This window comes from Pistacia vera, unplaced genomic scaffold (genome assembly GCF_008641045.1).
Source record: "Pistacia vera cultivar Batoury unplaced genomic scaffold, PisVer_v2 Contig653, whole genome shotgun sequence".
Classification (NCBI taxonomy): Eukaryota; Viridiplantae; Streptophyta; class Magnoliopsida; order Sapindales; family Anacardiaceae; genus Pistacia; species Pistacia vera.
In genome coordinates, this window is record NW_022196505.1 from 34,996 (window position 1) to 56,833 (window position 21,838).

Sequence of the window (21,838 nt, forward strand, 5' to 3'; positions counted from 1 at the left end):
ATTTATTTGTATGTTCTCATTAAAATATATAATTTAGTTGATGATATTCGTTATGCTGGCACTATTAGCATAATTGGTAATTTGACTTCCACTCAACAACTAGATTTGTTGAAAATATATGCAAAAGAAGCCAAATTGAGCTTCCGACATTACCAATGAGTTCGGATTTTCTATTGAATAACCCAATTCATATCCAAGAACAGCAAACTTTGAAAGAGAATTGTTCAAAAAAATAAATAGTTTGAATATAAGCAACCAAAATTGAAGCAAAAATTTCAAGAATTATCACATGTTTAAGGAGATATAGGTGCATTTTTAACTGCCTGAAGCAGAGAGATTATTTCTACCAAAACATACTTTGCCCAGCATCAGTAACAACGTGGTTTCTCATCTTCACTAGAATAGTGTAGATTTTTTCATAAGAAATTCATAGGATGCAAAAACTGCACTCATTATTAGCATTGTGTAAACCTCGTCCCATGCTTGCCTGTTTTGAGGGATAAAAATAAACCGTTTGGGTAGGTGTAAGTAATTGGAGATGATGGAACCATTTCAACACAACCATGGAGGCAATAGTACCATTAACTACAATCTCTGCAATAAATCTGCAAGTGAACTGTTGAAAGCACAAAAACTCAAATGTGATTAATTTTACCACTAATTGAAAACCTAATTAAAAAGAAGAACTTATTGCAAATCTAGGGCAAATCAATTAAGAAGAACAAAGGATCCTTCCCTCATTTATGCATGGCATGATAAACCCAAACAAAAAATGAGAGAGAAAGAGATAAACAAACCTTGTTGAGAGAATTGAAGAAGCTAGAGAAGGAAGAATCAAACGAAGAAAGGTCGGTCTTTTCCTTCGGCCCTCTATCCTATGACTTTTTTTTTTAGCAGCAAAGGGATTATTGTATATCATGGAATAATAGTGGGAAGGGGTTTTTTTGAGATAAAATTTTTAAATCAACAAAAATATCCAGATTTTAGGTATTTTATAAACCCTTCAAAAATACACTATATTAATTTTGAGGAGTTTTTAAACTAGTTAAAATCAGTCAATAAAAAATATGATAAATAATAGTTTTAAAAAACCTAAAAAACCAGTTTAATTAAAACCCTCCTATCCGAGTGAAAAAAATGGGTGTCTATAGAAAAGCCCGTACTTTTCATGCCGAGTGATTGGAAAATCAGAAAATACTACAGAGGTTCTCCTGTTGTCGTTTCGCTCATACTAAAACGACATAACCGGATAACCCTACTCTTTCTCCACGCTTCATATTTTCAGTAAAATCCCAAAACGCACCCTAAAAAAAAATGTGGCGCACCATCCGAGTGCAGGTGCAGCCCATCCGTACATTTCTTAGCCAAATTCCGCAACCACCACCCCACCGCTACTACCACCACCATCGGCGGTGGCTACTCACTCTATCTCCTCTTAAAATCCTAACTCTCCGAACAACTTATTCGTATTCTTTCTCTTTTTCTTCACATTTCAATTTCACCTCGGAGTTCAGTTCGCTGGTTGTTAGATGCATATCTTCGGCTTCCTCGGCCCAGCCTCACCCGGTGGTTAACTGGAACGACGCAGTTCCGTGCTCTGAAGTTGGAGATGGCGGGAACAATAGTAGCGTGGAGGACGACCCTAAGACTTCAATTCCTGTTAAGGCCTATTTTTTCTCCACTAGGTTTGCCTGCAATTTCCTCAAATTAGTTAATTTTTGGAAATTAAACTTTATCCCAAGCTCATGAATAATATGGAATTGCAAAATGTGTCTAATTGTTGTTGTTATGTTTTGGTGTAGTGTGGATTTGAGGAGCTTAGTGGAACAGAACAAACGGAATTTTATACCACCAACATCGCGTATGACTAATTATGTTGTTTTAAGATTCGGCAATTTTTCGGATTTCAACGTAAGTTAATGTATTTTGAGTAGGGAATATAATGCTTTCGTTTCTGTTTGATTATGCTATGTTGATTTATAAGTATTGATGTTAAGTTGTTGGGAACTTATATGTTTGAATGCATTAGATGCTTACCAGGCATGCACTTTTTAATATTAAATTACTACTGTTGTTAACTGTTATTGTAGAGTCGGACCCTTTTTAAAATATTGAAAATTTTAGTTCTGTATAAATCTGAGATTTAGTGAGCTACAAAATTTGAACTGAAATAATCCCCTATGGTCGTTTTCAAGATTTGTATTCTATTAAGTTTACCTATATACTTCAAATTGAGTTTAACTGTTGGCTGCATTTGTTGGTTAAGACCAACGATGCGTGTAGAGGGGATACTTTTGCTTGTTTATTAACTCTTTATCCATGGTTGTTACTTATCTCAATGTTGGTGGATGAACACTTTTTGAAATCTTCAAATGGGGTTAAAGTGAAAAATATCATACAATCTTGTAGGGAGATGTAGAGTGATGGACATAATGCCCAGAATGAAGAAGATAACAACCCCCAACTCACATCCGTATATAAGAAGAATTATTATATTTATTTTGAATTAGGGACTTAATTTAGAGTGAAAAAATCTCTTTTTTCTGTCAACTAAAGGAATCAACATTTACTTATTCAAGTTATTTCTAAAAGAAAATTCTAGGTACCATATTCCAAGCATTGGAATTTAGTTCCTTTAAATATTTTTATTCTGTAATTTACCCAACAATTCTTTGTTTTGCTAAATGATGGATCTTGTTGTATTTATTGTTTAAAAAAAAAAAAAAATACAGTTAAGTTTCAACTAGTGCAATTTATGGTTCCTCTGGATATCCTAGTGTTGTATTTAGGCTAGCACTTTCTGCCTTTTTTGGCTATAAATGGTACATCTAGTTGTATTTCTTACTAAGAGAGTGTAAAATTCCTTGTTCCAGGGTATGGGTACTTGCATAAGTGGAAGCAACTGCTGCTTCATGGTAGTTTTCCAGTATGGATCCATTGTCTTGTTTAATGTTTCTGAACATGAGGTGGATAGGTATCTAAAAATTGTGGAAAGATATGCATCAGGTTTACTTTCGGAAATGAGAAAGGACGGTAAGACCTCATAAACTCATTTATATTAGTTCTCAAATTACCATTCCACATCTCTTTTATAAGCTCACACTCACACACATAGTGTTATGATGGTAATACAGATTAGGATGAGATGAAAGTTCTTCATATCTTGAATATATTAAATTTGAATAGAAAAAGTTGTTTTATCTAGTTGATTTGAAGAGATAAACATCTATAGAACCCCTCAATCTAGATTACGTACGTGAAAGTCATAGATGTATTGTGTATCTGTGAAGCCTAGTTATAATGATAATATACAGCTTGTTGTAAAATTAAGAATAAGAGAGGAAAGGTCATTTTATGAATTGTTGGAACTGGAGTCTTTTGTTTATCTTAATTATTCATTAAACTGCAGAGTATGAGGTGATAGAGAAGCCAACTTTGAGCACATGGATGCTAGGAGGATTGGATCATATTATGTTACAGTACTTGAACATTGATGGAATCCGTATAATTGGTAGTGTTCTAGGTCAAAGTATTGCTCTTGACCACTATGTCCGCCAGGTATGAACATTTCATCTTAGAAGTGTTTATTGAGTAAAAAATTTTATTTGTTAATATTGCTTAGAAATCTTTTCTTCTCTTAGGTTGATGGAATGGTTGCAGAATTCACTGACATAAACCGTGGAATGGAAAAAACTGGAACATTCACCATGGAAAGCAAAAAACTTTTTCAACTGGTGGGAAAGGCAAATTCTAATCTCGCTGATGTGATTCTTAAGCTTGGTCTTTTTGAAAGGTAATGATTTTTCAACTGACACAAAACCACCAGTATTACTGTGCAATTAAAGTTTTGTTGTTTTTTTTACAGATCAGACATTGCCTGGAAGGATGCCAAATATGCTCAGATATGGGAATACCTCAGAGATGAATTCGAATTGACACAGAGATTTGCCAGTCTTGATTTTAAGTTGAAGTTTGTAGAGGTATATATATATATATATACTGTTCTTTGCTGGGAAGTTTAGCAACTCTTGATATCATCATTTGTGAATTGTCTTCAACCTGAAATAACGGTTTTATTGATGTCTTTGTCTTTGCAGCACAATATTCGCTTTCTTCAGGAAATTCTTCAGAACCGGAAATCAGATTTTTTGGAATGGCTCATCATCATATTGATTAGCGCCGAAATTGTTATATCTCTTTACGACCTTTTCCAGAGGACTTTGCATTAGCAGTAATTTCCAACGATGCAAGAAGTCAGGACCTAAGGTCATAGTTGCTGTATATTACTCCTCAAGTTTTGCTACTACTTCAACAAATCATCATCAAATTGGACCATTTTGGTTCATGTAAATAGTGAATTGAGTAAAGAAGTTGAACATAAATTTAAAGCTTCTATGATCATTGATTTATTACAGTACTCAAATTTCAATCCAACAGGCATAAAAGTAGAAGTACTCAAAATACAATACAGTTTAGTCTAATTTGATGATGGAGATTAATATTATGAGCGTGGTGGTGATTTATGGTTTCTACGTACAAATTTTCTGGCCCAAACATGCTTTCCGTTAATGGAGAATTTTGCTTTGCTCTGGCCATCAAGCACCACTTCCATTACTGAAGCTGAATACACTACGAGACGTGCATATAATGGCTGCTCTACTGCTGCAGCTTCTTGCATGCATATTGTTTCAATGCACTCCCCGAAGTTTCTGATTCAACACAAGCGCCCATAATTGTAATAAGTTGACAATTAATGTTCTTGCATATAAGTATAATTTATGTGTACTACAACAACATGTGAATCTCTCTAAGAAAGTAAAAGTAATATTCTCTATTTCTCCTTATTAACCACCACTGGATGACTTTATGGTAAAAGAGCAAAATGATTCAATATGAGTTTCTAAGTTCGAGTCTCCCCAAACCCTAATAAGGGTAACTATTAAGAAGATTTACCTAATTGTTCACTTTAAGGCTCTGGGGGATTAGTTGAGGTGTCCGCAAATTGACTAGAACACTCTCGTCCACCCAAAAAAAAAAAATTACCTTTATCCCCTCTAAACTTTCTAACCGAATTTCATATATACATATACAAAATTTTTGATTCTCCTATTGTGTTTAAAATTCTTCACACTCAACACTGCTATAATAAATTTTTAAAATACGAAATACGTCAAAAATAACTATAAGTAAATTAAATTAAATATTAAAGATTTAACTATAGAGTATATGTAGTTCATATTTATAAAATTTAACTATTGCTTACCTTGTGAAGAAGTCTTTGATTTCATTTTTTGAAATCGGGTATCCTTTTGAAAAAGTCAAGAAAATCGTCCTCTCATCTTGTGGTACTACTTCTTCCTTGTTCATCTCTTGCTCATCACTGTTACTACTTATTGCTAGACGCCTCAACATCTCAACCATTTCATCACTCCTCAAAAGGGATCTCTGAACAGCAATATCATTAACAGTAGGCAATAATACATTTGGCAAAACATCTACAAACGCCTTGGAGCAGACATCATTAATGTTCCTTGTAACTCCATGAATGATGGCCAGGCGATTCTCATGAAAATACTTTAAAGAAACTCCGTCTTTTGTCATTCGTTGAGTTAAAGGAACATGAACATCGTCAATAGTTTTTTCATTACTTTCAATGCAAGTCAACAGTAGAACAGCCTCATCAGCCAACGAAGTTATTAGAGTGGCAGGCCACTTCAACATGTTAGCCACCAAATAACGACATTGCCCTACCTGTTCGAGCCATATCCACAGTGCAATCACCTGCATGGACTCGCGGGGATCGCGGCCGAGACTGTGAACCAGCCAGGTGAATAGAAGGCGATCAATGTTGTGAAACGTGTTGAACTGTTCTTGTGTCACTAGGTAATTAGCAAAAGAAGGAGAAGCCATGGTTGTGGGTTGGTAGTTTGGCGATGGCGATGTATTATTTTTGTGGGTTTTATACGTAAAAGAATGGATGCCATTGGCGACGGTTTGTAGTGAAGAGATGTGATTTCGAGGTGTAAAAAAGGAAGTTATGGGTTTAAGAGTTTTCTGTATTAGGGTTTCAATTTATTAAAGACGACGGTCAAATTATATGTATATGTTTTGTTTCTAGTTGTTTGTAGTTTTGGATTACCATCAATTTCTGATAAATATTCATTGAACATTTGCATTATTTTAATGGAATTAAAGAAGACGAATTTGGGGAATTGAGCAAGCCGAAGTTGTGGTTTACCATTTATTTTTTTGTTCAATGAATTAGTTTAATAAATTATTAACGAAATAATATGGATTCGTTTTCATATATATTAGTTTCAATACTTTTACAATGTATATATTAAAATTTTGAATGAGTTTTTTTCTTCATATATGAAATCTATTATCTATTTGTGATAATTATACGATCTTGAAAAAAGAAAAAAAACCCAAATCACCCCATGCACCAACTAAAAGGCCAATGCATGCGAACTGATATTGTCCTAACCCAGGGCTTGTCCTAAGGTAGGTTATGGTGGCTTCCTTGCTTGTACGTTTTTGTATGTGTTTTTTTACTAACGCATGTCCTGTGGTAGGAAGAGAAGAGGTGTTTCTTTTTGGTTTAGTCTTATATAGACTTTTGTGTTTTGTCCTATTTCAAGGGTTTGTTTTGTGGTAGATTGACGGTCTTTTATAGGTCTTATTGTATATTTTTTTTACTATCTATTCAAAGCTTAATTACCCAAAGAAAAAAAAATTATCATTTCAGTTAATTATTTTTTTACGATCCCTTTTGACTATATCATTTTAGTTAATTGTTTTTTACAATATCATTAGGGTTTCTAAAACACACTAGGGGTGTTCAAAAAAATGCAAAAACCGAACTGAATCGGAAAACTGGTTAACCGAAAAAACGGTTCGGTTACGGTTAGAAAAATTCAAAAAATCGGATTTTCGGTTCGGTTACTGGTTCAGGAAAAAATAAAAAACGGTTAACCGAAACCAATTTTTTGAACCGGTTTTACAAATATATATATATATATATTAAATGAAAATAAAAATATATATTATATATTAAATAAAAAAATAATTTCATTTCGAACTTTTATTTGTATCAATTTTTAATGTATTGTTAGTAGTGATGAATAGATATGTATGAATGTTTAATTTTTATTTGGATATGTATTGTTTATATTTACAATTTAATTTGAAAAAAATTAAAAAAAAATAAGTTTTATAAAAAAAAAAGGGAAAACTGGTTCAAAACCGATTAACCGTTTTTTTATAAAGTGGTTAAACAGTTTTTCCGGTTTTCCCTCCAAACCAGTTCCGAAATTTTCCCAAACCTAAAACACACTATAATTATAAAAATTACTTTATAGGTCTCGTTGTACATTATTTTCTCTATCTATTTAAAGCGTAATTACCCAAAAAAAAAAAAAAAGTCAATTGTTTTTTACTATCCTTTTTGACGATATCATTAACGCTTCTAAAACACACTAAAGTTATAAATAAATTAAAAAAAAATGAAGATCCTTATTGTTACAATATCACTTTACATGGATGTATTTATTTGTATTACGAGAAGAAAACCACCTCATTTATGTTAAAAGTTTTTATATTTTTATTCAAATTAATATAGAACACAAAATCTTTTAAATGGATATTATAGTATGACAGCAGAATGTTCCTATTTTTGGACAACTTTTTAATATATGAAAATGGGACATCTCCAACTAATATCGTGGGGGTTCGCTCCATTTCTTGAATTTTTTTGTTCAAACCTTAAGGTTATTTATCACGATAATATTGTGGTTGACTTGATCATTTGTACGTTCAATAGACTTTGAAGATTAATTGAGGTACGTGCAAATTGGTCTGGACACCCGGTTACCCAAAAAAAAAATGGGACATCTCCAACTAAGAATTGAATAGGGCCATTTAAGTTATATAAACATGTATACAAGAAGATAAAAGTTGGGCCAAATATGGAGGCGCCATTTATATAGACAAAAGTTGGAGCATTTCGGCTAGGAAAGAATAGCCAACAGGTTGTAATATGAGAAAGTATAGCCCTTGTCATCTATTGGCTCTTAATCCTTAATAAATAGAGCACGGAGTGTACTTGAAAAACGTTGAAGAAGAACAAGCAGAAAGGAGTTTAACCACAACACATAAACCCGTCACAATTTCGAAGGGCTTTCCAGAACACAGAGACGTAAGTATTTCTCAATAAGTTTGTGAATTACTGAATTGTTTTGGTCAAGAGATTAAAGTGTTAATGACAATATTTAAGCTCTAACTTTACTAATAGGAGTTATTGTATTCATGGTTTAATGAAAGAAGTTTGGTGTTGTATAAAATGTTAATGTTTTCATTTGAAGTGGGTGTTATTATGTGATGGTCATTTTGTCACCAATTAAACTGATAAATTATTGCGTTATGTCTATTTTTGAATACATCGAGAAAGGGAGAAGGGATCAAATCTAGATTTTGAGTTTATGAAGGCGAAACTTATGCAGGTAAATTGTCTGATAAAATTTCTCGAAGAACTAGAGTCAGTTGGATGGGTGTAAAGTAATTTAGTTTTCTTTTAATAAATATGTTGTATTTATCATAATTTTATAAAATGTTAAGTTTTATGAACACATATTAACATAAATTTTATAGAATTTTTGTTTTATCATCAACGTTCAATAAACTTTTTGGTTTCCATTGTATGTTTATTTACATTCAGTTTTAGATTTTTATGAGAATTGTATTGTATAATATTTTGCTCTTAAAATGTTATTCATGTGTATTTATAAAAAATGGCCGTCCTGAGGTTTTTTTTTTTTTTTTTCCTCAGTAGTATTACAGTGCACACACATCTACTGTTTTTTGTATGTAATTTAATCGTTGGTGTACTTAAAAAAGTTTGGGATGAACTTAGCACCTACAAAACTTCCAACTCCACTGAGCAAGTGAAGTGTATTGACTATTGAGCTTTTGGGTTTTCACAGTACAAAGCAAAATGACGAGTACCAAAATCCTGTTCAGCAATGGCGTTGTATCGAACTCCTCCGGCACTCCTCCTGTCTCGACCTTCCTCCAAACCCATCCAGGTACACCCCTTACAATGTTTTCTTTTTTGTTGAGAATAAACTCAAATTTATTTAATTTCTTCTTGTTTTTTTCAAGTGATTGTATAACGAGAAAGAAGAACGTAGATTCAGTTTCTTATAATTAAACACTAACATGTACTTAACAGGTGCATACACGACAACTCGCACTTACAACAATGGTTCATGTCTCATGTTCTGGGATAGACATTTACAGAGGCTAGCAAATTCTGCAAGAATTCTGTTCGATTCACACCCACAATTATTGTTTAAATCAAGTCATAATACCATGCCATCATTGTCAAAATCAAAACCATCATCATCATCATCATCAATGTGGGAATCAATGGTTAAGTCTTTAGTAAATGATTCAATGAATAAAGTAATGCCCATTGCTTTGAAAGAGAGGAGAGACGAGGAAGAGTTGGCAGTTACTGTTCTTTTTAGTGGGGATTTTGATAAATTGAGTGGAATGGAGAATGTGGGTATTGAAAATATGTGTAAGATTTTTGATGTGCATGTGCATTTGAGTGGATATGTACCTCCTGTGTTTGGTTTTCATGGAAATGGGGTGAGTTTGGCTGTGGTGGGTCGTGGAAGGGATGTTGCGGAGGCAAAGTACTCAGATTGGGTGAGGTTAGTGTGATTTTATGCATTTCAAATTCTTTGAGAAGCTTTATGTAACCTAAACCAGTATTAAATATTGCTATGTTGTGATTGATTATGTTATTGTGTTATGAGTATTATGAATGATTTCTGGTTTTGAATTTCAATTGATTGAATGGAGTATTAGTTACTTTTTACTGGATGTTAGGCAGGCTTAGGAAGTCTTTGGAGAAGCTGAGGCCACCAACAGTCACTGAGCTTTTGTTGTCAAATAATGGTGATCAAATTCTTGAAGGCTCAGTAACAAACTTTTTTGTTGTTTGTCGCAAGGTGAGTGATCTTGGATTATATAAATATTACCTAAAATATTGTCTTTACTTGTGTTAGAAGAAATCCTATACAATTCAGAGACCTACCCTGAAATAGATTTCTGATGTAATTCGTATGTATTGTGTGCCACAAATGTCTAAAGTGAACAGAAACTCTAGAACAAATAACTGGTATCTAACAGTCATTTGCAAACTAACAAATCTTGACTTTGAATTGTCTTTCATAACCCACAAGATAAAGTATTGTCTGGGTTAACCATGTGATTTTAGACCACTTAATTGCATATAATGGGCTGAAATTGTTGTGTAATACTTCTTCAAACTGACTCTTTTCCCATTCACATCTGGATTCCTTTTTACTTTGTATCTAATAAGAGATGTTATATGGAAGGTGCTTATACTACACAAGTTCTTGACATTTAGCTTTGATTTTATTTCAATTATTTTGTATGGAACATAAACACGGGTCATGGATCATGTGTGTTGTTTCTTTCAAGTTATAGATAACAATTGCTTGTATGAGCATCACATGATAAGTGGAATGGCAATTCTAGTTGACATGGTTGCTCTGTGAGTCACAGAAATAGTCATCACTTACAATGGAATTGTTTTTGCACTATATGGACGTATGTGTGTCTTATAAAATAAAATGTGCTTGTATGTGTGATCGGTGAACGTGATCTTGGTGTCAGCACATGTATTAGCATGTGGTTTTATTGGGAATTCTTATGCATTATTTATACAATTCTAATTGTTCTATAAACTATTTTTTTTCAGGATAACAATGAAACTGAGGACAAATGCTTGCAAAGTAACTATGCTTTTGAAGTGCAAACAGCTCCTATAAGTGATGGTGCCCTTCCAGGAGTTATACGCCAACTTGTTATTGAGTGAGCTACCCTTATGGGATTTTTAGGTTTTGTTCTTTTTGATATACTTTGGCGCATTAGTGGTGCATCTTAGTCAGATTATATCTACAAAGTTTATATAAGTATGATATATGTTGCATTTCTTTCATCAAAAGAATCTTTATATCCTTGCTAAGGTTCATAAATCATATCAAGAGGTAGAAATGGTTTGTTTAAGAGTAAGCCTTTTGGAGGCATTGAATCACATTTGTTTTGAAGTGCATCATAGTCGAGTTATTAAGTACTTGCATATGTTAGTGAATTGACTTATGTTTTGGGGTTGAATAATGTAGCACTCAATTCTTAATTATAGGCAACAGATTCTCTTAATATTGAGTGCATGCTGAATTTCACTTCTTATTATTGGCTACCTAAACTTGTTAGGTCATATAAAGCGATAATAATTTGACAAATAATTGCATATCTTAGGATTGATTATGCTTGACTCCAAAAAGTTTAAATTTCAGAGTATGCTTAAACAAGGGAATCCCTGTACGTGAAGTCGCACCATCATGGTCAAAGCAGGAACTATGGGAAGAAGCATTCATTACAAGTAAGCCTTGCTTTGTATTTTATTGACAGGATAAGGAGTCACCCACCTATGATGCCATGACCTTTTTGCTTCCTGTTTTTGTGGCAAAATCTTGTCATTTTCTCTGGCTGCAACATATGCATAAACATGTTGGTTCAAGTTATGATCCTACTTCTGAAATTATGAATTCCATTGTTGCACTTTCAAGTTTCTGCTGAATCTTTATTTTGGTTGAGAACTAAAATGAATGAGTTGGACTGCTTTGTATCTTAACCAGTACATGTCATGCCTTCATTGTTTTGATGCGTTGAAGTTCTCACTCCAGTTGCTATTAGGACCATCTCATGTGCAAAACTTACTCTGGTAGCAAATACTGTTATCTGCAATTCAGATGCTGCATTCCTGATTACCCTTCCGTAAAATTAATCTATACAATAGATTTGTGTCACAGGTAGCTTGAGAATCCTACAGCATGTGGAGTCGATTCAAGTTCCAATAATCTGGGGATTGCATGAATCAAAGTGTTGGAACGATATTGCATGGAAGGAGAAGCAGATTGAGGTGCATGATTTTTCCTTTCAAATTTCTGTCTTACCACAGAAGTAAATGTAGTACTTCAAGCTGTTATTATGTTATGTTTTTCACCATATTTGATATTGGATAAACAGGAGAGTCCTGGGATGATTACGCAATTAATTCAGGTAACCGCACACATTTCAATTGCTTGCACCATCCATTTCAATAGCTGATATGAAGTACGCTACACTGCATATACAAGAAAAAATTTAGTTCAGAATTCAGCAAATCTAAGGGGGAAAAAAATTAAATCCGTATTGTCACCTTCACATCCTAGTTTCTGTATTTTAATCATGGTAGTTGCTAAGATGCCGTGAGGTACTATATTTTAGTAACTTGCAAGGGTAATAATGGGCATAATATGTTACTCATATTACATTGTGTGCTACCAAAATATCATTTTAGTATAGTTAGCAGCACAGTAGTGTAGTACAACCCTTTAGTTCATCACCGAATACTGGGAGTGGGGATGGAATGGAGAACGCTATACTTTTTACTTTTCTATCTTCCACATTTTAAATTCTTTTTGGGTGTTGGAGCAGAAAGAAATCATGGCAAGAGCAGGTCTGGAAAGGAACATATAAAACAGGTGACAGAAGCATTTTAGTTTTGATCTGCATGGAAAGGCTGGAAGAAAATAGCATACCACCCCATCGATATCAAGATGGGCATGCGACTTGTCTTGCCTGTTCTTGTGAAATGTGTGATTCACCCAAAGCTTACGCAGTATGAAATACCCAAAGTATATCTGCAAACAGTTAACTGTTGTCAGGGAGGGTTGTTCTCTGTATTGACTTTTTGGGTTCAAATTACTTTAGAGTCATCTACCATATTTGTAGTTTATCCTGAAACATTGGATTTGTAGGATGTTCAATGGAAAAAAAAATTGTATTTAATAGACTTTTGTATCATTAAGAACTGTGGTGGGTACCAAATTACTTTCGAACTAATAAATATTCATAATAAATGTGGGATCCCAATTTTAATATATGATTTGGAATTTCATTATAGACCTCCCCACAGCATAAATTATTATCTTAATTGGGGAATATTTCTTCTGGGTGATTTTTAATCTTATAATCTATCCAATGAAATTTATTGGATCAATTCAGATAACCCCTTTTTAGCTCATAAATAGCATTTTTGGTGGCATTGATGTTTATCTTTACTTATATCATGATCTTATTGAACTTAATTTAACAATCTAATTAATAATAATATAACATTCACCCACTTAGTCTTTAATTGCACATTAATTAGATGATATACTAAAACAATTGATTAAGATTTAAGAGATTCACCTATCCGTTTTCACCCAAAAAAACCAGCATTAAAAAACCCTAGTTTTGATTTAATACTTGTCCCCACTCCATTGCCATATAGCTCACATTTTCACCCATAATTTAATTCTACATTTGGGCCTAAAATTTCCTTAGTCATTCAATAATTACACCTCATTTAACTTAATTAATGCACAGTGTTTTTAATTTCTTTTTCCAACTTTTTAATTAATGTTTTGATTATTTATTAATTATTATAATTAGATTAAATTAAATAATATAATATAATATGATAGAAATGAACACAATCACAAGTTCACAACACAAATGTGATTAAGTCACGTTTTGTTTCTGTTTACAGTGTGATTGGTCACTTCACTCGCTGAGAAACAAAAAAAAAACAGAAGTTACAGTTCCTTAAAGTAAATTTACCATAACACCCCTTCCCCCCCTCCCTCACAAGAAACGTGCGTGGGACCACCTCCTCAACAAACTGATCTGATTCATAAAACGCCACCTCACTTATTTTTCTCATCAGATTCTCCTTCTCTAACCTCCCTCTCCTCTGCATCGTCAGATCAATCAGATTTCTATTTTTTTCTTTAAAATTTAAAAAAATATAAATCTCACCAATCACTCCTCTCTCCCTCTTCCACCTCCAAAACGCGCGCAAAATAAAATATAAAACGCTTGTCTCTCCTGGTACTTCTCCCTCTCTCTGTTTCTTTATACCGTCCGAAACGTCACCGTTTTTGTCTGTATTTCTTCAGTTTATTTCAAATTTAAATTTCTTCTGCATGCGTTTACATAGGTATTTATGTTCGAAACTTCTACTTTTTAGTTGTTTTCAAGATGATCTTTTAGATTTTTATGTATGTATGTTTTTGTTTGCATTTCTGTATGTATGTTTGATCACATGATGGAGAAATCTATGTATGTATGTACGTATGGATGGATGTGTGTCTGTGTTGTTCGTACATGCGTGTTTAAAGTTAGGGTTTCGTTTTCAATATGTTAAATGTGGTGATTTGATACGTATGAGGTTAATTTAGGGATTTGGTGAGATGGCGGATGCACCAACGAGTCCGGCGGGAGGGAGCCACGAGAGTGGTGGAGAGCAGAGCCCGCATTCAGGAGTCAGAGAGCAGGACAGGTATTTGCCCATAGCTAACATAAGCAGGATCATGAAGAAGGCCTTGCCGCCTAATGGAAAGATCGCCAAGGACGCTAAAGACACCGTTCAGGAATGCGTTTCCGAGTTCATCAGCTTCATCACCAGCGAGTATGCAAATCATTAACTCTGTGTTTTGTTGTTAATTTATTTGTGATTACGGTAGCTTTGGTACTTTGGAGAATAATTAGGTGAATGTTGATTTGAGGAGGTTTTTTTTTTTTTTTTTAGTGAATTATGATGTGTTTTCTGGGGAATATGGCTTTAGTTTTGTGGAAGGTGTCGTTTTGGTGTTTTTGGAAAGTGAGGTTTCGTTTTATTGGTTGAGAATTATGTTTCTGCAAATGAGGGTTTTGTTTTGTCTTGTTGTGGTAATGTTTTTTGTGAAGTGGGCCTTTGTTCTATGGATGAGTGAGAATTGCGATTTCCTAATTTATGAGTTGGGAATGGTGTTTTTGGAAATTTGGGGGTTTTGTTGTGTATTCTGATTTTTGCTTTAAGAAGTTGTGCTATTTTTTGGAATGTATGGTTTGGTTTCTGTCAGAGGTGGGTTATATGATTTTAATTGTGAATTGGTTTTATTTTTATTTTTTTCCTTTCTAAGAAATTAATAAAATTTTTTCTGGATTGTGTTGTGTTTTTGGGAAATTGGTTTATGTTTCATGAAAATTGGTTTGCAAAATTTCTTTTCTGTTAGGGCAAGTGATAAGTGTCAAAAGGAGAAGAGGAAGACAATTAATGGGGATGATTTGCTCTGGGCAATGGCAACTTTGGGGTTTGAAGATTACATTGAGCCGCTTAAGGCATACCTAGTGAGATATAGGGAGGTATGTTATCTTTCAATTGTGATACACTCTTTCCTTTGCCTTTGTTAATGCCCAATTGCCTTTTAAACATCTGAAATGGCGACTCTCTCTCTCCTTTGGTTTCCATCATTTATATTTAACCAAATGCTTCTGTAGCTTTTGGTTTGGCTTTTCATGTAATATCTTTATAATGTTGTGTCACTTGTGAATTTGCTCTAACAATGTCTTTTTGTCTTTTTTCTTTTGGGGATTGATTTTTTTTGGGATGATCATCGGTAATAGTTGGAGGTAATGAATCATTTCCTCACTGAAATTTTGTCATTTATCAATTTTATATTAAATTCCTGCTTGTTATTATCTAAAAAAGTTTTTCCTAGAAAATTAGGACTGTAAAATTAATTCTGACACTGTTTGGAAAATTTGAACTCCGACAGGGTGACACCAAGGGAACTGCTAGGGGTGGGGATGGATCTGCTAAAAGAGATACAGTTGGAACTCTTGCCGGCCAAAATGCACAGGTGCTGCCATATAATTCAAATAATCTTACTTTAGAATTTCTTAAAGGAGGATTGAAATTCTTGGTTGCTTTGTACTTGTTTAACGATTATTGATAATTGATCATTAGCTTACTCTACTCTATTTTTTCTGCATCGGTGGTGAATAAATCCTGCAGTTTGGTCTTCAGGGATCATTGAACTATGCTAATCCGCAAGTTAATCCCCAAGTAATTATCTCTCTTTTTCTCTTACACACTTGATCAATTTTTCATTAACTGAAAAATGAAATGCTAATTAAATGGTAGAAGCAACACTTTTCGGGTATTATGTTGCTTGCCATACCGGTGTACCAATCTTTATCTACTTATGGCTAATTTAAATAGGAACGTCATTGGTTAATTTACGCTTGAAAATGGATTGAATTTCATATTCTCCTTGATGTCTTGCTTGTTTAGTGCGTATGTTAGGTAAAAGTTGTGCAGAGATGTTCATTGGTCTATGAAATGGCCCTACTAATTGTTATGTTTATCTAGATTGCAAACAGTTGATCCCTGTGTGCTTAAAACCCTTTTGCATCTTGGCTTATCTATGCTTCGAAATAACTGTTTTTGTCATGTGAATTTCTTATTAAGGGTGTTCAAAACCGGTTAACCAGTCCAAATACCCCTTTTTTTGAACTGAACCGGTTTTCCGGTTAGGGGAAATCCCTAAACCGGAACCGAATCGGTTATGGGGGAAAACCGGTTTTGAACTGAACCACTTTTTCAGTTAACTGGTATTAAACCGTTTTTCCCCCAAAGTAGTGTAAAAATGTACACCGAAACTTAAAAAAAAATCACTAAACCGGTTAACTGGCTTTGAACAGGTTTTGGGCCTTTTGTCCCTTTTGGGCTTTTTAATTTTTATTGTAAAGCCGGTTTTAAAAACCAATTCTCAGAATCCACTAAACCGGTAACCAAACCGAAAAATCGGTTCAAAGAAATTCTTAAACCGAAATCGAACTAGGTTCATCAGAAAACCGGTTTTCAGTCCCGTTATCGGTTCGGTTTACGGATTTTTTTGAACAGCCCTATTTCTTATTGCTATTGTAGATAAGTTTTGGTTCTAATTGGTTTATGTAAAAGTCAGGTAGCATTTTATCCATATAGTTCATCAACATTGTGCTGTTGGAATTAGAGAAGAAGATTAGAATAGGCAGTTGGGTAATTTTACTCAATATATAAAATAAAATTGAAAAAAAAAATTCTCTAGGTTTTACTAATCAATGTCACTGATGTACTTCTATTCAGCTAATGGCTCTAACTGCAGTTCACAGAGAACCAAGGCTTGTGATAAAGGAATCCCAAGAAATTTACAGAATCTTTTTTATTTTGTTGTCTTTCTACCTATTATCATCATTCTTGTCAGCTGCCATTGACATTGCAATTACTTTCTCGCTGTGGTGGGTACCTTCCCTAAACCCATCTGAATTAACCAGGGATAGTAATTACTTGGGACAGCTGCCATGTAGCCTGGTGATGTCAGAGGTGGGAGCCAAAACTCCTTACTCACTTCCTGGCTGATTTTGGGGTGTTATTATTGCTGACTGTCTCAAGTAAAATGTTAGGTGTTATACAGCTGAGGTACTGGCTCATGCCTTATCGTGTCCCAAACCAACGCTGGTTGGTGAATGAATTGGCAAAACCACAAATTGAATTGAAATTTGGTCTATTGCTTTTTTTTTTTTTTTTCCTTTTCCCTTTTTTCTTTCTAGAGAAGAAAAGAGAGGAAAGTATGTCGTGGGATTTATTTGTTGCTGGGGTTCTAATGAAATTGGTTTTCCTAAAATTTCGCAGGCACGGGGGCAGCATATGATTGTTCCTTCTATGCACGGTAATGAATAAAGGGTTGTAGCTTCAATTTTTATGAATTCTAGGTTGATCAAATTATTTAGTTTCAACTCCAACAGCTTCTTATATATTGACTTACTTTACTTGACCCATAGTGCTATTTAATTTTGTGGTTGAGGGTGATTTGGATTATTTTTTTTGTTTTGATGCCCTCATCAACAGAACAGCTCTAGTAGTCACATATCAATGATGTAAATGTGTCTCTTTGTCTAATTTATGATTGCATGAAGCATATGATATTATTTACGTACTTGTATTTTCTGCTAATCTGGAAATTATTCTAGGGAATTGTTGCTGTGGCAATAACGCCATTGAAATTTTAATCTGTTGCAGATCTTTCTTCCATGTTTGATTCATGGAATGCACTTTCTTAATGAAGATGCATCGATGGATCAAAGTAGTCAACAGGATTTAGTTAGTTAGGGTTGACTCAATGACAACCCGATGTGATGATTGTAAACCATACATGATCCATGAAGAAACAACAACATAAACTTATTAGGTGGAAAAGCTTGTACTATGTGAACCTGATGGTTAATAGAATTCTTACCACTCTTTGTTGGTGTGTGGTGGGGTCTATGAGGAAGGCCCACAAAGTGACCAACTTCCAACCTAGTAAAGCCATAGACAATGACGCCAGCATCACCATATCCAAAACCCTAATTTAACGTTAAATAAAGCATCAAAACTCATTCACTCACATAAATTTGTGGCCATCCAAGTGGCCTATTGTCCAAAAGAGTAGCACGTGACACTTATTTGTCACTAAAAGAGTACCACGTTACATGCACGTGAGACATGATAATAGACACTTCATTTCACAGACAGAAGAGAGAGAAACAAGAACAAAACAATACCCCCAAGTTCATGTACTAACTTCTCTAGTTCTCTTTAGTTATTCTCTACCTCCATCTCCACGACGTGACCATCATTTCTTGCTTCGCACGAGCTTGCCAGCTCAACTTTAATTTCTATCCCACCACCAAAAACTCCATAACCCACTTGCAAAATCTTCTTGCTACCATCCATCAATGGCTTTCTAATTCTTTTTGCCATAAATTTTCAGAAGTTTTACTCTGTTTTTTTTCATAATTTAGTGCATTTTGGGACATGGGTTTGTGTTATTTTGGATCTTAAATGACTATGAGAACCCCAAAAATGTGTGTAAATTTGAACACATCCCAACCTTTTAGTTCAATAGTCAAAGTTATAACATTTCAAATATTAGGAAGAGCAATTCTATATTTATAATCCAATCTCATAAATTTTCTTTCACAATCCCGACATAATCTGTCCAACAATGGATCATGTCTGGCTAATTGTGAACTGTCGTATCGGAGTCGTGAGATAAAGTTTGTAAGATTTTATTGTGAGTCAATATTTGTTATATTAGAAAATACCCCTTTAAACTAATAACCGTTGATCAAATCTTAACTCCGAAACAATATTTTTTTAAGCAAAGATAATGAATCGTTTGTTTTTCCCTTACGTATATGAGTAAATTATCCGTTCTGCCCTTACATAAATTAAGGTCATTAGAAACTACAGAATCTTGAAACCTAGACCCGAACCGCATGGGATAAATGCAATTATCTCCATAGACATATTCATGTTGAGATATAACATGTATGCATGTTGTTTGTGTATTTTGTAGTGAGAAATAATAAATAATAATTTAAAAAGTGAAAAAACAGAAGGCAGGTGGTTTACTTTTTGCCAACTCATATGCAGAAAGTGTCCAGCTCACACCACCATCACCCCTTGTTGAGACCTCACCTTCCATTTTTAAAAACAAAAAAGCTTTTAATCAGTCAAAGACACCACCTTACACATTCATTTCTGATAAGAGTCAAGGTCGAGGTTGGATGATATCTTTCAATGGTGGGCTTTTTAATTTTGTTGCATGCTATACAGCTGGCCACGTTACAGACATTGTTGCAGAGATAAAAAGAGATTTTGATTTCTAAATCTGCCCATTCTCACGTGGCTTTTGTTTCTTCAATTCATCACCCCCAAACTGCTTTCCATAATCAACCCATCATCACCACCATCCATCCCCTCTCCTTCTTTCTCTCAACCCCTCTGAAAAATCAGCCTCCAAATAATTTAACGTATCTAAAGTATTATCAGGAAATGGTTTAGTTTTTGGGCCTATTTGATATGACTTGTTTCTAATAGTATTATCAAAAAAGTGTGAAATTTTGTAATGCGAAATTCAGAACCTGTGGGCATGAACTTGGCGTGCCATGGTATTTATCTCTTTTAGGCGTGTCAATCACGCACTTTCTTATTCTCGACACTCGAGTTTTGACTCTTGAGGGCTAAAGGGCAGATGAACGGTTGAGATTTTATTGTGTGTTTTATCGCGTCTGTCAGAGTCAACAGACGAGGTTTGACTGCCACGTGAGAGTAGAATTTTATTCTCGGCACCAGGTTTAGGTTTAAGTCAAATTATACCTAAAGAAAAGTTTAATTGAGATTTTTAAGTTTATTACTAAATAAATCATTTCACTTGCTAATAGGGGTGGTCACTAGAGTTTTTATTTGGTTGATAGTTTCAAAATCCTCAGTTCTCCTCAGTTGTTAATAGGAGCGGTCACTAGAGCTTTTACTCGGTCGATAGTTCTAAGGTTCCAAGAGATAGTGATCACTAAAGCTCTTATTCGATTAGTAATTCTATGGTCCCAAGGTCTCCTTGGTTGTTAATAGAGGTGGTCATTAGAGCTCTTACTCGATCAATAGTTTCAAGGTTTTATGAAATTAGTTAAGGTGCATATAAACTGATCCGAACACTAATGATCATATATCTATACTTAAAGCTTTTTGAAAGTGATAAATACATCCTAATTAAAAAAAAAAAAAACCTGTAATAATTTTTTATTCAAATACAATTTTATTCGTTTTTATTTGGATCAATTAAATCAATTGTAGCAAAAGTCATAAACAAATGATTCAAGACCATAATCCAAAACAAATTAGCAAACATTAATTGATTAATAATTATGGAATCTAACAACAATAAAACCGCGTTAAATGAATCACTAAACCATGTTTAATTTAATTAACGAAAAAAAGGTCCGCATCGGCCCCTTGATTGGTGCCTTCAATTTTTCTTCTAATCCTAAATCATCCATCAATCAATCACATGGGTTCTAAACAAAGTACTAGAAAAACTCAAGAAAATTCAAATGTGCCACCAATTATCATTACTTTCTTAGATTCTCCAAACTAATTAATTTATTGAAATTAGTTTATGGGTTAATTTATTAAACTTAACCCTGAAATTATCGATTGAATAAGAACTATAGTGGCTACACTTATTAGTAACCAATAAATGACTTGAACTCATAACCTCTTAAATAATACATCTAAGAACCTCTATCGAATCACTCGATTACTTAAAGATAATTAGGTTTAGGGTTTAGACTTTAATTATGGGTGTTTTTAATATTTTTCAAAAAAATACGTGAACTTGATTATATTTATAAGGGATGAATGAAATTTCATTAATTTTCTTTGATTCCAAAATGCATCATATGATATGACATTTTGGGAAAATGTTGGGTATGATTATTTGAATTAAATACATTGTCAATTATAATTTTGAACAATATTAAGGATTAAAAAAAAAAAATTCCATTAAACTTAAAAAATTTTAATTTAGAAAATTTTCAAAAACCTTTGATTGGTCGGTGAAGTCACGCGCGTGACAACATTATAGGGTAAACTTGAAACTTCGACAAATGATGACAAGGATAATAAGTAAGTAGGTGAGACATTCAAAGTGGGGGCCACAATAACTGAAAGGATGAGTGGGTCCACGTGATCGAGCAGAAATACTGTAGGATCTGCTGCGTTCATGTTGCTGAGTTTGACCATTTCGTTACTTACAAAAGAAATAAAATTCACAGTATATATTGTATCCCACTGCCACCACCTCCACCAATCATCGAGTGCCACGCCACTTTCACATAGTATTAGAAATTAACGCTTACTAACTTTAGTGGTTAATAATTTTCTTTTAATTATTCAAAATAAAATAAAAAAAGTTTAAAATTTTAATTGAGGTGACATTTATTTGTCTCACTTGTTTGTTGTATTGCGGTAAATTTTATTTTTAATTTTGTTGTTTTTACTATGTTATAACTTTAGTGGCAGTATATA

At 33.7% G+C, this 21,838-nt stretch overlaps 4 protein-coding genes across 11 annotated transcripts; 3 read left to right on the top strand and 1 right to left on the bottom strand.

The window, feature by feature from the left end:
• The first annotated feature begins 1,312 nt into the window (after positions 1 to 1,312).
• LOC116111902 lies at positions 1,313 to 4,409 on the top strand. The gene is made up of 8 exons (XM_031398066.1): positions 1,313 to 1,685; positions 1,803 to 1,911; positions 2,874 to 3,033; positions 3,410 to 3,558; positions 3,642 to 3,793; positions 3,866 to 3,980; positions 4,098 to 4,242; positions 4,292 to 4,409. The coding sequence occupies exons 1-7, from the start codon at positions 1,315 to 1,317 to the stop codon at positions 4,227 to 4,229; spliced, it is 1,188 nt and encodes a 395-aa protein (XP_031253926.1). The 5' UTR covers positions 1,313 to 1,314; the 3' UTR covers positions 4,230 to 4,242; positions 4,292 to 4,409.
• Positions 4,410 to 4,501: 92 nt separating this feature from the next.
• LOC116111881 lies at positions 4,502 to 5,910 on the bottom strand. The gene is made up of 2 exons (XM_031398042.1): positions 5,264 to 5,910; positions 4,502 to 4,709 (listed from the first exon to the last, which is right to left on the bottom strand). Exons 1-2 carry the CDS (start codon positions 5,908 to 5,910, stop codon positions 4,502 to 4,504), a joined length of 855 nt encoding a protein of 284 aa, XP_031253902.1.
• Positions 5,911 to 8,030: 2,120 nt separating this feature from the next.
• Positions 8,031 to 12,799, top strand: LOC116111895. 7 transcript variants are annotated; one of them, XM_031398057.1, is made up of 10 exons: positions 8,031 to 8,197; positions 8,446 to 8,501; positions 8,982 to 9,083; positions 9,230 to 9,716; positions 9,899 to 10,016; positions 10,793 to 10,905; positions 11,391 to 11,476; positions 11,907 to 12,016; positions 12,124 to 12,156; positions 12,574 to 12,799. In XM_031398057.1, the coding sequence occupies exons 3-10, from the start codon at positions 8,993 to 8,995 to the stop codon at positions 12,613 to 12,615; spliced, it is 1,080 nt and encodes a 359-aa protein (XP_031253917.1). In that variant the 5' UTR covers positions 8,031 to 8,197; positions 8,446 to 8,501; positions 8,982 to 8,992; the 3' UTR covers positions 12,616 to 12,799. The 7 variants fall into 7 exon arrangements, with proteins under 7 accessions (XP_031253917.1, XP_031253918.1, XP_031253916.1 ...); XM_031398058.1 differs by having other exon boundaries at positions 8,450 to 8,501; XM_031398056.1 differs by lacking the exon at positions 8,446 to 8,501 and having other exon boundaries at positions 8,965 to 9,083.
• Positions 12,800 to 13,852: 1,053 nt separating this feature from the next.
• Positions 13,853 to 17,920, top strand: LOC116111897 (nuclear transcription factor Y subunit B-1-like). 2 transcript variants are annotated; one of them, XM_031398061.1, is made up of 7 exons: positions 13,853 to 14,013; positions 14,364 to 14,593; positions 15,180 to 15,309; positions 15,571 to 15,576; positions 15,723 to 15,806; positions 15,962 to 16,012; positions 17,621 to 17,920. In XM_031398061.1, exons 2-7 carry the CDS (start codon positions 14,376 to 14,378, stop codon positions 17,666 to 17,668), a joined length of 537 nt encoding a protein of 178 aa, XP_031253921.1. In that variant the 5' UTR covers positions 13,853 to 14,013; positions 14,364 to 14,375; the 3' UTR covers positions 17,669 to 17,920. The 2 variants fall into 2 exon arrangements, with proteins under 2 accessions (XP_031253921.1, XP_031253922.1); XM_031398062.1 differs by having other exon boundaries at positions 13,873 to 14,122.
• The last annotated feature ends 3,918 nt before the right edge of the window (positions 17,921 to 21,838 follow it).